The sequence below is a fragment of the Primulina tabacum genome, chromosome 14 (genome assembly GCF_025594145.1).
Source record: "Primulina tabacum isolate GXHZ01 chromosome 14, ASM2559414v2, whole genome shotgun sequence".
Classification (NCBI taxonomy): domain Eukaryota; kingdom Viridiplantae; phylum Streptophyta; class Magnoliopsida; order Lamiales; family Gesneriaceae; genus Primulina; species Primulina tabacum.
In genome coordinates this window covers 2,286,844-2,305,219 of record NC_134563.1, presented here as the reverse complement: position 1 = coordinate 2,305,219, position 18,376 = coordinate 2,286,844, and the positions used below count along the sequence as shown (strand labels likewise).

At 31.1% G+C, this 18,376-nt stretch overlaps 1 protein-coding gene across 1 annotated transcript; it reads left to right on the top strand.

Annotated features, from left to right (window-relative positions):
• The first annotated feature begins 17,656 nt into the window (after positions 1–17,656).
• Positions 17,657–18,342, top strand: LOC142524703 (LOB domain-containing protein 21-like). The gene has a single exon (XM_075628769.1). The coding sequence runs from the start codon at positions 17,696–17,698 to the stop codon at positions 18,191–18,193; it is 498 nt and encodes a 165-aa protein (XP_075484884.1). The 5' UTR covers positions 17,657–17,695; the 3' UTR covers positions 18,194–18,342.
• The last annotated feature ends 34 nt before the right edge of the window (positions 18,343–18,376 follow it).

The following is an 18,376-nucleotide window of genomic DNA, read 5'->3' as shown; positions in this document are numbered from 1 at the left end:
AAATTGTAGAACACATCAATTTTTGAGGATATACAGTTATGTAATAATTTAATTTATTTATCAAGTAAGTTAATAGATTTAGAAAGGAAAAAACCTATATTTTAGACGTATAATGCTAGCAATTTCTTCTGCATTGAAAAAAGGAATCTGATGGAATTGGTTGCATGGCAAATTGTTCTTAGTATTTTGTATGAATTTTCCTTGGTTTATTGATGCATTCATATTCTTGTGTGTCCACACAATCAAGATTAGAATAATATTTATTATGAGATGATATTAGAATAATATCTCTATAAGTTGATAAGCTATATTTTCAATTTAATATCACATTCATAGCAATATTATAATAAAAATTGTGAATCATGATAAGATAAATCAGAAATTAAAATAATTAGATAGAAGATATCTGTTCAACAATAGCTGTTGGACTGAGAGCAAAGATCTCTGTCTAACAAAGAATTTTGCTGTAGTTAATTCTCAATTCAAACTATCAAATTAATATACAAAATTCCAACCAAACATAGATTTGTGGGAAATTTGTAATAATCATCATGTAACTTGTCTTCTTTTAGTTTTCTTTTTAATATTGTAAATAGTTAAATTTTGGCTCCTATAAATTGTTTCTTGGTTCTTTTGGTCATGATATGACGTTGAATGCTCGTGTGAAAATGATGATAGAAAAAAATAGTGACTAGGGATGGCAACTAGTTACTTGGCTTGTTTTAGTTTTTTTATCTTGTAAATAGTTAAAAGTAATATTAGACTAAAATCGAACTTTGACCTTGTATGAGATTAAAAACCAAAATATGTATAAGTGCAGGATTGTTTTTTCAATTTTTGTCTGAGTCAAAGGAGTTAAGTTCCGTTATAAGCAAGAGAGAGATCGGGGTTGGATGTGCTTATGTATTATGGATTCGACTTGACTTAGTTTTAGATTGATTTGGAATAATTAATATGGCTACAACGGGTTATTATTGTTGAGATTATGGACTAATGCCTAACTTCATCCCAAAAGCTAGCTCAAGTGTTGATGATTTTCCAAGCCCATGCATACAACTCCCAATAACTTAATTCAACCGATGTAGGATATCTAACACACAACCTATGTTAAAAAATGAACAATTGGAGCGTGAATTTACAAAACATTAGCAAATGGTCCATAAGACAGTCGAACACATAGTATTTGGTCTAAGCTCCGATACCATGTTAATATAATGAACTTAACCTTGAGTTTTATAAGATTCAAATACATACCTAGGATGTTTAGAATTATTTACCTTTGTGTTCTAAAAGTTGGATACTAAATCATTCCGAATTTTAAGCGGAGATAGTTTTCTTGTAAATCCCTATAAACAATCAATTTAAAGTAATGTCGTTTTTTAATCGTCTAATTAGGTCCACGGGTGAAGAATGTATTCTTTTTCTAATTCACATTACTGAATAGAAGAGATCGTCGGAAGACACGAGAACCACGACAGCAACATAACTGGGCGGCGGTGGCATACGGCGGTGGTGTATAGGTGATCGACCGATAATTATTTGAAACAAAAGAGAGGGCCGGTTTTATTTTGTGTTAAAAGAGAGAAGACAAAGATTTAGCATCTTAATATGATATGTATTGTCATATTTATAATTTTCTGAACTAAGTTAGAATTCTATTAGGCTTATAAAGTTAGAATCCTAAGAGACTCTTATTTGGGAGTCGTGATCTCATGTAGTATTTTTAAATTTTGACAATAAATGATATAATTAAATAATTATTGTGAAATCCCGATTTTTCTGGAGATAAGAATTTTGATGATCAGCCTAATTTTGAGATAAATAAATCAAGATCTAAGATTTGATATGATATTGATACTAGATAAAGATTTAAGATTTGATATGATATTGATATCAGATAAAGATCTAAGATTTGAGGATAATATGATCCATAAATTTCGAAATATTAGAGTATTTAATTAGGATTTTCGAAATTATGGAGATAGGAAAAATTATGCACGATAAAAAAAATACAGGCATGAAAAAATTTAAGAGTTTGCCTACCAGAATTTTAAGGAAAATCAAGAGTATTATTTTTTAGATAATTTACCGCAAAATTCGAAATGTTGCATGCTTGGATAAGAAAATGTTTCTAAAATATATCTAAGAAGTCATGCCATTAGAAATTCACACCTTCACATTTTTGAAATTTCCTCTCTGGTTCTCCCTAGGAATTTTAGATACTTTGCTCTCTTAGTGTGCCGAGTATCAAAGCCCTGCAACAGTCCAGATCCAGGCTCAATTTCGAAGTCCTATCATCACTCGTTCTTTTTTTTTTTTTTTTTGAATTATTCAAGGTAAGTGGTTTTTAGTTATATTATAATTTGCACATTTATCATTCGTAAGTGCGCTTTTGTTATGTATATATTCTTTCGTAAGTGAGTTTTTGTTTGCCACACTAGTTCTTTGAAGTGAGCTTGCGTTTAAAGAAATTATAATTTATGTACGAATCTCCCTTCAGTTTTTTGAAAGTTAGTTCGAGTATAATTCCTTGTTCATGATATATTTTCTTCAAAATTTGTCAAATTATATGTTCAAAGCACTGTTATGATTAAATTGGATGTGGGAAATGATTTCCGAACTATGACCCTTATATGGTGGGATGGTAACCGTTGTACGGCCTCACTCCATAGAGGATTAACATATTGAACATGGCCTCACTTCTTAGAGGATTAACATATAAGAGACTGATATCAGGAAACCATAGAAATGAGATGACTTTCAGTGCTAAACAAGTATGTTATACGAGTATGATATGTGATGAAATGTTATGATTATGAAGTATGAATATTCGTTATTATTCAAGTTATGATATGCTATGTAAAATTTGAATTCAAGTATATGTATATTTTGCTTCATGTCTCGAACGACCCCCCACTTGCTGAGTATTTCCCAAAATACTCACCCTTTACTTACTCCTCGCCCAGATAAGAACGAAGAGCAAATAGATGAAGAGGAGCAAGAGCAATTTTGGGGATGGTAGAAGATCTCGAGTTATTCAAGAAGTTTTAAGGCTTAGTTTATGTTTATCACTTCCACACTATTAAAACATTTTTTAATCAGTTTATTTTGGTATTTAAGTTGTAAAGACGACTTTGATTATGAGAATAAACTGGTTTTGGTATATACTGTACTACGAGGCTTTGTTTGATGATTATGTGATGGTTGAGCAACGGCGGTGTCGACTAATTCCGGTCTCGGGGCATGACAATTATTATTTAATTAATTAATTCTAAACTCATAAATATTACAAGAGAATTTCACATAGTAGTTAAAAATGTTTAAATTAATATTAATTAGCATATTTAAATTTAATAATTAAATAATTGTGATGACATTATAATTTCGATATCGACTATCAGACAACACCGATGTGACTAGTTTACAAATCTCCTTATTATAATGAAAATTTCGAAGATTAAAACTTTTCACTAACTCGTTTTTGGCAATTGCCTAATTTAAAACTCTTTCACTAAATTAAGCATTTACACTATCTTTACCACTGTTACAAAAGGAGGTGCCTAGGCGGTAGATGATCACCCACCGCCTCAATGTCTACAAAATCGATGGCTTTAGGTGGTGCTGGAAAAATCGGTCCCCTATGAGGTTTAGACACTGTCTATGTGGCTCAAAACCCGCCTAGGGGGAACTGTCTAAACGGTTCGATTTTTTTTTAAAAAAAAATGGTTGAACAAATTTATGCAGATTTTGTTGAAATATATGCACATAAAAAATGCATATTAATAAGCGTGGTTGAAAAAACAAGAATGAAAAAGTTGAACACATTTATGCATATTTTCAATAATTTTTTATATTATAAAATATTTTATATAATTTTAAAATTAATTAATATAATTTTTAAAAAACCGCATAGACGCCGTCTAAGCGGCCGCTTAGGCACCTAAGCGTTAAATTGTGGGTGACTGTCGCCTATCGTCTAGTTGTCACGTCGTGAAACCAAGACACATTGACATTGTTTAACAATTTAAAATCGCAAAACTACAAGCTAAGTAATACATAAAATAGCGAAAATCCAGTTTATTACATAAATAAAAAAATGTTTTTTTAGTACGATTACACAAATGCAGAAGTGATAACATAATGAAAAATAAAATTAAAACCGATATTTGAAACTTCATGTCGAACTCAATCGTAAACCCCAAAACATGTGTTCATCCTCTTCCAATTTATCTTCGTCATTATCTAGGGAGAGTTTGAAAAATTCTTAGCATACGAGGGCCAATCGTACGCAAGACTATCGAAATATACATATAATTTGAGTTCAAATGTGACACGTTGCAGAACATATCGCAACATTAATCAATACACGAGACAAATAAAAATCGAAACATGACATCAAAAAACATATCATAATTGAAGCATAAACTTATACAAAACACTATTATTTATCTATTTATCCATGATAAACTGATTAGTCTCTAATTGTTACTTCTCTAAAGAGACGAGACCATATATCAGTTATTATATTTCACCGCATCAGTGCCTTATCTTATTTATGCAGTTTACATTAGTATGCACATAATTGAATAAACCGTAAAATATTATTAAAATAAAAATTATTTTTACAAAAAAGTCAATAAAACTCAAACTACAAATATGCTAGCTAAGCACTTACTCTAACGTATATATACAATTCTCAATAACTTAATCCAGCCGTTATAAACATCTCACCATTACGAGTTTTTTTTATTAAAGAATACAAAAATTCACCTTGAAATCAGACAAAATAAATGTGCATTTTGTATTATATCTCGACATTAGAGCATTTATGGGTCGTGGCGCTTTAGGTCCTAACTATTAATTTCGTCAAAAGCCCAACTGATAAAAAGAAAGGGGCGACTCGTAAAGTCGTCATTCATTTTAACTAGTAGAAAAATTAACTATTATGACAATTACGTTGTTCACCACTTATATCTTATCACTCATATGAAAACAATTTTTTGTCCACTTAAAAAACTTATTAGACTCGTTGGTTTTATTCGGATTTGGATCCTATGCAGTGCTGAAAACACATCACATGGTGCTGTATACTTTTTACACGATATGATCAGTTGATCATCTCGTTTCCTCAATTTTATTTGACACTGCGTGAGAAGATGATCAACTAATCATCTCGTGTAAAAGTGCACATCAACAGATGTTGTGTTTTCAGCCATAGAAGATGATCCAAATCTGTTTTCCTCCCCCATACATACTTGATTTCATTTGCACACATTCCTATCATGCCTTAATTGCTAGTGGACAAATTGTCTTGAACAAAAAATCTTCAAATTTTACATACATTATTATTAAAAAATTATCTTTGATCTCCAAAATTAAATACATTAATTATTAGATTATTTAATTAATTTGGTTTCAAATGGTCCACTATTTCTAGTAATTATAAGTGTTAGTATAATTATAATGATACATTCACCTACCACTGCTATTGGAAATAAAATCACGTGTTCTCCATTCATAGATTGCCAAGATAATTGTTGGGAGGAAAATTTTTTAGAGTGTAACTAATTGATCAATAATCAACTATGTTTTTCCTTAGGCAAAAACTTATGTGAGACAGTCTCATGGATCGTATTTTATGAGACGGATATCTTATTTGAGTCATCCATGAAAAAATATTATTTTTTATGCTAATACTATTACTTTTTATTGTGAATATCAGTAGGGTTGACCCGTCTCACAGATAAAGATTCGTGAGACCGTCTCACAAGAGACATACTCTTTTTCGTATCGTTACCATCAGTTACAATATTTAATGTACCAGAAAAACTATATCATAAAATTAACGAACTAAAATTCAAACTCTGAAAAATCCATAATCCTATCATCAGATAAGATCGAAAGATATCTATCTAAGACTAAATGGAGGAATTGAGAATCTTTAAAGATCATTTATGATCCATTGTCTCTTGGCGAAGGACAAGGTAACACCAATATAAGCAAGTGAAATGTCGAAACGTGCACACCCCATTTTTGGTGCAATCAAGACGTAGGAGACCAAATTCTATAATCGAGTCCTATTTCAAAACAATATATGAATAAATTATTTATATATATATTATATATATTCTATAATATTAAAATAAAGAATTCTAAAGATGATTATTCATAATATTTCTTGATAATTAATAAGAGTGGTTATTTATATAAGATAACATTTTGTCTCTTTAAAACCTATGGTATGTTCCGAATAATGATGATATGGTCATTTTGTAACCACACACCATGATACCAAAATTCGTTATTCTTACATCTCATTTATTAAAATATATAGTATATATAATAGATCGTTGTTTATTTTAACGTCGTATAAGATTTAACACCGACTTTATGGTAAATTGAATTAAAAATAACATTGATTTAATAAAAATCATTTAACCAGATCTTGTAACTAAATTTTACTATATTATTATTATATGTTTGGAGAAATAAACTTTGATAGATGAGACACAATTTTGCACAGTTTTTCTCCATCTATAAGCAAGTAAAAGGTCGAAACGTGCTCACCTTATTTTTGGTGCAATGGAGATATATGAGACCAAATCATTTGCATTTAGAGGCCTTTCTCTAACGTGACGTCCTAAAATCTTGATGTTGATCGAATGAAAAGGACATTCAAACCCCTGACACGAACCCAGTTATATCTCTAGAATAACGAGACGGAGCCACACACAGCAAAAAATATCGACTACATTATACCGCGATTGCAATCAGATAGTGAAGAGTATTTGAATTGATTAAGAATAGGTTACAATAGACTCTCGTAATAACACGTGATAATTATTTTCGTTTTCCTGTATAAGGTGAACGAATACGAAACTTTTGCTATAAATATGAAGTAAAAGAAGTTATAAAATGTGGGATTTGATTGTTTAGGTAACCCAGTGATAGATCAAACGTGCTCACTGCATTATTGTGTGTGTGCGCGCGCGCAAAAAGGTGGAGACTAAACCAAGCCAAATCAAGCCGAACAAGTAATTAAAAAAAGTTCAATGCATAATAGAAAAATATTATTTTGTCTATTATCTATACTATCAAATTTAAGTTTTAGTATATTATATTCAATTTTGACAATTTTAGTCTTTTATTTGGCAGTTTCGAACATTGTTCCTCGTTATTGTTAATAGGACATTGTATACAAAACTAAATCGGTACCATACGGTGAAAATACTAAAATTGAAAAAAAAAACTAATAAATTTGAAATTTGATAACATATGACAAATCATAAACATACAAACATGCAAAATCACAATTACAATTTTCCCATACATAATATAATATAATACTTTCCAGCCTAAAATGTAATCTCATATATAACAAACCAAATGTACAGACTCAAGTGACTTCAACTGGGTTAATGGTCAACAATCAAGTTTAATAAAATAATTTAATAATAATAATATATGTTCTTTTCGGGAAAATAAATAAGATAATAAAAAACCTGATGATATTGTTCTATTATATTAATAATAACCAACAAAATTTCAAACAAAAAATTAAAAATTACTAAATGGGACTACATACTTATAGAAGCTTTCAACATGAAAACCAATAAATTAAGATATCCAAAGTATAGTTCACGTTTCAATAACTTTGCAAATTAGGAAATTTTGAAAATATCGAGATTATTTGGCTAGTATAAGTGATGATAGGTTCATTTTTAAAAAATAAGTGATGATAGGTGCAATTTTATACTTAAATGTTATATGTTTTTAATTTGGATTTATGTTAGTTTTAAGCAGAGTTATGTGTTTGTTATTTGTTTTGTGTCATTTGCGGGAATTAAGAGAAATAGAGGTTTTATAGAGTGAAATAATGTCCGAAAGCAATTTAGAGATGAAAATGATTATAAAGGTGCGAGGAAAATGCAAAACAACAGTGAAAATACGAGGAATAGGCGCCCCAGCGCCAGAAGATCGTGAAAATAAAATTTAATTCGGGCACTAGATGCTTCAACGCCAGTGGTAAAAAAATGTAGGTGCATCAAACACTTACCACTAGATTAAGAGTTATAGCTGTTAGTCAAGGCATAACTTTTTTCTATATAAACGCGGCAGCGCAGAATACTCCTACTTGGGTACTGATCGGTCGGGCTGTTAGGCCCATGAGTTTGGGGAAGTACATGCTTATTTGCTGATGTTGTCTCATATCTCTTAGAGACCAATCTTACCTTTTTCTATTGCTGGCAATCTCCCCAACAAAGACAATATTATCCGTTAAGTCTGGCATCCCTATTTTACGACTAACCTAGCCAACCAAATCTAAAGGCGCAACCTCAACAACTTGACACACGAGAATTTTCCAGGAGGTTAGTCATCCTAGTAATACTCTCACTTATGCACGTTTAATTAAACATAAACCCAAAAAAATACAGAAATATGCTTCTCGTGAGACTTGAATCCTTGATCTCGCTCTGATACCAATTGCTAAGATCAAACGCTTACCACAAGCTCAAAATTTATAGCTATTAGCCAAAGCGCAATTTTATTTTCATATACTTGTGACACCGCAGAGTGCATCTATTTGGGTGATAACGAGTCGGGCCGTTAGGCCTATCAGTCTCGGAATGTGCGTGTTTATCTATTATTGTTGTCTCATATCCTTTAAAGATAAGTTTTACCTTTCCCCTACCGTCGACCGTGTCCCCAACATAAACAGTATTACATGTTAAGGCTGGCATCCCTAATTTACGAGTCACCTAGTCAACTAGATTAAGAGGTGCAACGTCAGCAGCTTGACGTACAAGAATTTTTCAGGAGGTCACTTATTTCAGTATTAATCTCACTCATGCACGCTTAACACAACACCTCAGCATCGATACTTTGTAAAAATCAACATCAGGAGACGGAAAAACTAATTCCAAATCGCATTTTAATTTCACTTCCCTTGAAATTCAATTATGCTTGAGAACATGCTTTGGTTTTTTCTTATTTTCATTACGAACAAACTTTTTTTATTTATATAAGAATGAAGTAGTTTGACTTAAAACTATGTATTTGATTTATTAATTATTATATTTTGATTTTTCATATAAGTTATTTGTGTTTTCCTAAATTAATTAGGTGCAATTAACTGATCAAGTTGAATTGTTATATTTATTTGAAATCTAACACTTTAGGGATGAGATTTTGAATAGAATAATAGGAAAATACATCGTGGAATTTATAAAGTGTCATGCCCTGAGCACGGTGTTACTCGACACAGACGTTGTTTAACGACCACACAATTGAAAACATCAAGTCTTGCATATAAAATTATAGTCAACCAGTTTATAAATCATTATCGACATTGTCTTTATAATTTAAAATTTTCCAAAACATAAATAAATTCACAGAAGCGTCTTACAACTTGAATTAAAATAAAAACTTAATAGAAACACAATTAAATAGACTTCTTGATTTTCTCTCTATTATCAGCCTCAAAACTGTTCATATTCTTCTTCCTCGATTTGATCTTCAGACTTATCTGGGATGGAGAGTAAGGATGAGTGATATGGTTGTCACTCATCAAGTGAGGGCCGTTCAAGTACGTACATAACAATTACACATGATATTCAAAATAATATATCATGCATAGCATATTTCATATGACATATATCATAAGCATAGATTGATCTATCATCTACTTTCCATGGTTCACTGATACCAGTATCTAATTTTTGCTCTTCTAAGGGACGAGACCATACAATGGTTACAATTCCACCGTGTAAGGGCCATAAAATTGTCATACGTTGGGATTCTCACTCATATCCAGTTAACTCATTACAGTGCCAAAACTTAAGGTATCATATCACAAGAAGGGGATGAAGAATAATAATGCTCGACCGAAACTTTCAAAAACTAACTAAGACATAAACGAAATTTATAGTTTTAAAACAAGATTACTCACAAAAAAATATATATTACAATTGAATGAAAAAAAACATGAAGATGGATGACTCGGTTAGAAATTCTCGAAGAACCACTGTAGGTATTCAGACAGCATCTGGGCAGCACTTCGATACTTGGCAGAACTTGAAGAGCAAGAAATCGAAAATTTGACAACGCTTGGGTAGAGGATTTCCGAAAATTTGAGTGGAATTACGTGTGATTTTCGATTAGGGTGTTGCTATATTTATAGAGGTGCAAATGTTATTTAGATCATATATTATATTCGCATTTAAAATTTTTATTAAAATTTTGTATTTGCAAAATATGTCAATCCAATGTAGATCACAATCTCTTTATCTATCCATTGAGTAGGCCATTTTTGAAAGACCTATGATTCGAAATCTTCCTGCCCAAGTTTTCATATCCGGTATATATTTTATTTTGCATTACAAATTTAATCCATGTACCCTCAAAATTCGAATTATCCCTTTGATTTTTTTCGATTTTTTTTTGTTTATTTGCACTCAATATAGGATTCTTGATCTTCTTGGGTCGGAATTCTTGATTCCTTGATTAGTAAAATTTTGAAATTTTCATACATAAATCTTCTTATCGTGTAAACTTTCATTCATCTTGATATATATGTGTGTGTGTATGTGTGTGTATGTGTGTATCTTGATATATATATTTTTGTAATTTAAGTGTGCTAGGATTATTCAATCTTTGGATATCTATCTCATTATTTTATTTAAGATATAAGATTTGCAAGTTTATCTAAAGTTGTGTGGATAATTGTATCGTGTACAATATTTTTTGGAGCTTGAAATTTAAGATAATATTGTATAAAAATTATCTTAAATTTTTGAATTTTTGCAAAATTCAAAAATTATGGACTGATATAAGTGAAACATAGAAATTAGAAGAATCTCAATGCCTGGTCAATTGTATGCATATGGTATGAGTCATGTTATGCATGGTATGTATTTCGAGTTTTTATGCATTTTGTTATATTGTACTCGAACGGTCCCCGCTTACTGAGTGACGATCATATCACTCACCCCTTACTCTACCCTCCCAGATAATCAGAAGAAGAAATAGATAAAGAAGAATCAAACACCAGTTTTGGGGCTGATGTGAGTTTTTAATTCAAGTTATAAACGTTTCCGCATATTTTTATCATTTTCAGAGTTATTGTAAAGACGATTCCATTTTATGGTATTTATGATATAAACTGGTTTTGGTTTATACTGTACTACGAGAAATGTTGTTTAGCAGTTATGTGATTGTTGAATAACGTCGGTGTCGACTATCCCCGGTCTCGGGGCATGACACTTGCATAATCTTGACCTATGTATATATCTATAGGCAAAAACTTGTGTGAGACGGTCTCATGGGTCGTATTTTGTGAGACAGATCTCTTATTTGGGTCATCCATAAAAAATTATTACTTTTTATGCTAAGAGTATTACTTTTTATTGTGAATATCGGTAGGGTTGACCCGTCTCACAGATAAAGATTTGTGAGACCGTCTCACAAGAGATGTACTCATATTTATATATCAAAATAAAAAATTAGATATATTTAATATTTTGAAATTCGAATTCATTGGATAATTTGTACGCAAAGATTTAATTATCACATATCAATTTAGATAATCTTGACAATCTTAAAAAATATTTGATAACTTAGATACAAATTTCAAGTACAAAAATAAAATACCGAGTTTGAAATTCGCATTGAAGTCATTTGAAAAATTATTTTGCGAACTAAATTATTTGATATTTAATTTATGGTAGGAATATCAATATTAATATTGAATTATAACTTTAATTCATGACACTCGGGAGAGGGAGTAGGAAAAAAGTAAGGATTTTTGGCTAATAAACTAGAAATATCTATGAGATAAAATTAAGATAAACAAGATAGTAAATCGGACCTCTATAACTCGTATCTTATTTATTTCTCTATCTTTATTTATCATCTTCTTTGTTTTCTTTATTTATTTTATTTTCAAACTCAAGATTTTCTAAATAAAATTAGGATTATTTTAATTACAATACTTAATGTGGATACAAATTTCAATCCTCGAGACAACGATATCCTACTCATCATATATTAAATCTTGACATTGTATACGAGAAAAAATAATGTTGTAAAAACCATCAAAATTCAAAATTTTGATTTATTAAATTTTTGAATTTTTGCAAGCGTAAAAAACTTGTTTTCGAAAATTGGCAAGGGTGAAAATTACGGAAGTGAATTTTAGTAATCATGAAATGTGATTTGCACTATATAATAGAAGATATATTTTCGTGAATTATAGAATGATTTGATAGCCAATAATAACATGATTTTATGTCAAAATTAAGAGGAGCGCAACACAAGTAAATAAGCTCGCAAGACATTCAAAAATCACACCACAAATTTTAGAAGGTTGCAAATAGACATGTCAAAACGGGCAGTCGGGGCGGGCCAGCCCGCCACCCACCGCAACCCGCCATTAAGCGGGGCGGGGCGGGGCGGGGCGGGCCTCTAAATGGCCAACCCAGCTCAACCCACTTTGTGCAGCGGGTTAGGCGGGCCAAATTGTTAAACATTATCACAGTAAACATATAAAAAAAATATAATTCAGTAAAATAGTTTCATAAAATACTTAAAAACATTGAAATATGAAATTAAGAAAGCATGCAACATAATCCATAAAAATTAAAGTGCTTAAACCAAAAATGAAAAAATTAAACAAATACTATAACTGATGCAATTAAAATGTGAGACAATATTGAGACATGAAAGAGAACAGAAAGTTGAGGAAATAGACAGTTGTAAATTTTAGAAAATATTATGTGTTCAACAATACACATAATTAACAAACCTCCGTCAGGTCCACAAAATTTCATTGCAACTCGTCGGACTTCAAATGAAATCGCTCTTGGGTTCACAAACAACTGCTATACTTAAAGCTTCAAACTTTCACATTAAGCGTGCATGATTCAAGAAAGCCAATCTCGACAAAACAAATAAATAATCAACCTCCAAAGAAAATAACCAAAAAATGCGGGTTTATACAATGCAAACGGAAATACCGGAGGGCGATGTAAACTTTAAGTTCATCGATCCTTATGTGAAAGATGCATTAAAAACCATTAACTATTTGATTGACATGATTAATTCGAGTTAAACATTACATAAAAGGGAGGAGAGCATAACATCTTCAAAAAAAGAAGAAGCACAAAGATTCAGATTTTACCAGAGTGATGGAGGCGAGGTGCAGGAGAAAAATAAGGAAGAAATAAGATCAGAGAGTGATGAAGGCGCATGAGACTTATTCCAATTTTTATATAAAACTTAAAAATATAAAATTTTACCCTAGTTTGGCGGGCTAGCATGTCCTGTTCAGGCCCGCCCCGTCTTGGCCCGCAACCCAAACAGGCTCAGCCCTTTTGGCCCACCTCCAAACGAGCTGCTATTTTATCAACCCAACCCGTTCAATTTTTATAGCGGGACGGGCCAGCCTGACGGGCCTGACCAGTTTGACAAGTCTAGTTGCAAACACAACAAACACATCTTTTTGATCAAGGTAGAGTCAGACGATGGGCAAAACACAACATAATTTTTTCGAGTTTCAAGCAACCACCTCTACTACGGAATCTGCAAGTGGGCTTATGGTTTTAAAGTATATACATATGTATTTGAAAATTCGATTGACGTGATATATTTTTCAATTCGATATATGTTAGTCATCGTTTTGCTTTGCTTCAATTTGTTTCGATGTGATCACTGTATTAAAAAAACATTTTTGAAATTATTTGAATACACTGCTACATTTGCATTTGAGATGACAAAGAATTTTTTGATATTTGATAAGTTTGTTTAGGTCCTGATGTAGTGGGATATAATAAATTTTAACATGATATCGTTCTTAATAAAATTAAAAATTAGGGACTGATCAGTTAACCATGGAAAATAATATGATTTTCAGTTCTATTTATTTTGTTTTCTTCTGATTTTGACATGCTTATATTTCGAATCATATAAATATATATGTACTTTATTTTTCGTTATGATCTATTGCCTCTATTGAGTATTTCACAAAATACTAACACCTTACTATCCATTCCTGGATCAGAACGAAGAACAACTAGACGATGTTGAACAAGAGATGTTCTTGGGCTGGTGACTAATCCCGAATTTCTGTCTTATTTTCCCCTTTATTTCTTATGTAATCATCTTCCGCATATTTCATATTATTTTGTTATCATTGTATAGACAATGTTTTTTTTTAATAAAAAAAGACTTATTTGGTTAAATACTATACTACGATGCTTATTTTTTCAATGTTAAATTGTTAAACAATGTAAGATGTCAACACGTCTCGATCTCGGGTCACACACAAGAAGTGATTATTTAACAATTCAACTATTAATTCATTCAAGTAATCATGATGAATAATCATGATTTTGTTGCATTAGACTTTTATATATCATCTAGTTTAATTAATTTAATTGGATTACAAACTAATATTAATTAAATACATATGATAATATATTGTTATATTTTTACCTTTGTTTTTTGGACTTGCATTATGAACAACTAATTGAAACGTTTAGTTTTCATCGCCGCCGTTTTTGCATGACTAGTTAGAAAAAATAAACGGGACTGTGGTTCTCTTTTTCGCCAACAAAAATATATAAGGAAAAATATCAATTTAGTTTGAAACTGAGAAATAAATTCTCAATATAAGAAATTAACAAGAATAATTTCAAACAAACTTAATTTATATGGGCAGAATCTGCAGCGACAGTGGCTGGTGAGTGCCGACAGCAATGCAATAGTGGCCCAATTAGGATTGGTAAAAATGTAAAACTTAACATAAACTGTTAATTATGGTAAAATGGAGTGATTAGTTTTAGATTTAGGTAATCTCCAACTCATTATTTTATTTTAACAAAACACTAAATTCAAAACAACGTAATTTCTGCGCTAAATACATTGTTATCCTAGCTTTGCTCCAACTTAGGACAGAAAATAGCACTCGGTGGTAGCAAGAAACTGGACACTAAAATAACGTACGACTGGAGATGGTCTAATTGAGTGGATAATAAATTTTCGTTGAAACACCTAACCTACCCACACTCTGCCCAATCTTATAGACGTGTACTGGGTATTCCTAAACATCGGTGCACAATGCATTGATGAATAATGTTTTAGTGGTGGTGCGGCAGGAGACATGGGCGGTGGCCACGGTGGCCCTCCGCCGTTTGTTGCATTTGGAAATAACAAACCCCAAGTGGCATTATTTTCTTTTATTTTTTCTGTCACTTTTCTAAGTCTTACGTCTTGTTGAAGTGACAATTTAATTTATCCCGTTCCGTTTCAGTTCCTTTTTTTTTTCTTTTCAAATATAAATTTCTTGAATTTGTTGTTTTATATATGTTTCCTTTTTTCAGTCGCAGCATCTTTGAATTATTATTTGCTTTTTCAGTATATATACAGTTCCCGCGATTGAATATACTGTTCTAAATCATTTAATTATAATTTCATGCAAAATTTCAGTTTTGCTCCATTTGAGTGTGTGAGAGTTTCACTTTATCATTAACTTTAATTCCGGCACTGTTCTCCTCTCTTGTAAGTTATTTTATTTTGCTTACATATATATTACCATTTTTTACAGATAAAACTGAACTATTTGTAACAAGCGTGGTTGCAATTTATGTTATTTGTAAGCATACTTTTGCATTTCCTAGAAAAAAATGTGTGTTTCCTAGCTTCTCGCAGTATTGATTCACTTGGTATATATATATAGAAAAGAAATAATGGAAGAGAAATTAAATATTTTTTGTCCATTAACTTATCATTTTTGTGTTGGTTTACTCAATATTCAAATTTTGGTTTTGATACAGTATTTTTGATATTATTTTGGCTTTTAATTAATCATATTTTGTGTAAGTACTGCTGATGGTGTACTGGAAGTTATCGACATGACACCATAAAATATTGATGTATTCAACGTCACATCAGTAATTGAACCAAAATAAACAGAAATTAAAAGTTAAATTTAATCATCAATACCAAATTTTGACGAGTTAAGACTATAATAAAAAATGAGACAAGTTAATGGAAAGAAAAAGTTATTTTCTCATGCACAAAGAAATATATACATATATTTATGCTATATATTAAACCACATTTTTACTGGTATGAATAAATTATATCAAAATAATATTATTATCATAGCATTTAGTGGTATGACCATATTATACCAAAATAATATCAATATAACTAATTAATAATTTAAAAACCATAATTATTTATGTAGTATAACAAGTGCAGGCAGAGGGCATTTAACTTTTAAAGCTGAAACCGTGGTTCGGGGCAAAATGAACATATTTATGGTCACGCCTATGATAGAAAAATAAATAGATAAATCAATTTATTTTGATCATACATTAGGCAATATAGGTAACTTAGGTTTCCATTTTGGGAATCGGAACAATTTTTTTTAATATAATTTTTATTATTATATAACAAAGTAGTGCCAATAATTATTCAACTTGATATTATTATTATTATTATTATTATTATAAAATTGTAGGTGTAATAGGTTTCCATGTAATGCATATCCAGTTTTAAGTAGGGTTATCTTTTATCGTGAAATAACTTTTCTCGAATCAATTTGATATATTGTGAAACATCTCATCTTTACTTTGTGCATGAACTATCATTTCCCATCATGCAGCCTGATAAGGACAATTAATTGAATTCCTTAATTTTAATTTCCATCAATAATTAATGAAGTTGGATTTATAAAATTTTGTGGCTTTGTGAGCCTTTGTGTTTGGGGTTTAAAATGTAAAACTAAAAATGGGATTTTGTGTTTTTCATTATTAAAATTAGTTTGTTTTAGAGAGCGGAAATTTTTTTCTTTTAAGTTGTCTGATTTTATATATTCGCCGTCTAACTTGTCAAAGAGAATCTTCTAGGTCTTCAATGATGACAAGGCCACTTAACGAAAATAGAATTAAAAAAAATAGTATTATCAATATCCTACATCAGCTTTTCACCAAAATGTTGTGTAAAAAACTTTTCAACGAAGTGTTGAGTATTTCATAAATTTGAGAAGTCCTCGTGTTCATACATTAATATTTTGGGATTGAATTCCCATTGAGTTCATACCCTAATTTTGATGCTCTCATTGATAATCCACGTTGTAAAAGCACGAAAATCTCATAACAATCAGACAGACGGGATCATGCATTTTTCGGCCACCGGGAAAATCGATGATAGGAAAGGACTATCATCGAGTTAGTATTGATAATATATCAACAATCAACAACATTTATGTTTGAGAGATTTATCTTGTCACGCCCCGAGCCCGGGTTTGCGCCTGCGTGACTGCACAATAGGCTCCTATAGCAAATACTTCGTATTTGTACTCGCTTTACGAAAATGATTAACCCAAGTTGCTATAGAAGTCTATTGTAAGTTATTATAAACTAATTTTAAATCTTTAATTTTTAAGATGTGGGACAAGGATATCACATATCTCACATAATCAATAGGATATTTTTTAATGTGGGCTCTAGTATTCACAAGTGATAAATTATATATGAACTAATGTATCAAAGAAAAAAGGTGAAAAATGTAAATTCAGATGTTGATATTTTTTTTATAAAAAAAAAAGAAGGAAATAAATTTGATATAAGGTTTAGGCTATAAAAGTGGGGGACAAACATTATTATAAGCATATACAAAAAGAGCCTCCACAATGAAGAGTCATGAACCTCGTTCAAGCTCTTCTTGTGCAGCCTGCAAATACTTGAAGAGAAGATGTAGCCCTAATTGTCAATTCGCCCCATATTTTCGCTCCGACGAGCCTAAGAAGTTCGCCAAGGTACACAAAGTTTTCGGGGCGAGCAACGTTAGCAAGATCCTCAATGAAGTGCCGGAGGATCAGCGAGAGGACACCGTGAATTCTCTTGCCTACGAGGCGGAAGTGAGATTGAGAGACCCGATATACGGTTGCATTGGGGCCATAGTCTCGTTGCAACGAAAGATGGCTGAGCTGCAACATGATCTGATCGTGGCTCGAGCTCGACTCGCTTGCTACTATGTTGAACAACAAAGTAGTACATTTTTAGATGACGAGCATGCTAGTTTGCCTCCATGTTTCGATTTCCCCGAGTCGAATTTCGGCATCATGGAGACCTTCAACCATAGTTCTATGCCCGTCGTTGATCAATTTAGCCAATTTCAATTCCCTTAATGATAATATATGATGCTGATCATATTCAATATGTATGTTATTTGGGTTTTATTAATAATGTAAATTTAGGATGTTCTATGTATTTATGCGCATGTATGGATGGAACTTGATTTTCAAATTTAAAATCAACAATATGTAATTATTTCCTCCTCTTTTTTTTTTATATTTCTTTTTGGGTTTGTA

Bases quoted from the DNA above. Each gene is read 5' to 3' on its own strand.
- LOC142524703 (XM_075628769.1), top strand. From the start codon at position 17,696: ATGAAGAGTCATGAACCTCGTTCAAGCTCTTCTTGTGCAGCCTGCAAA.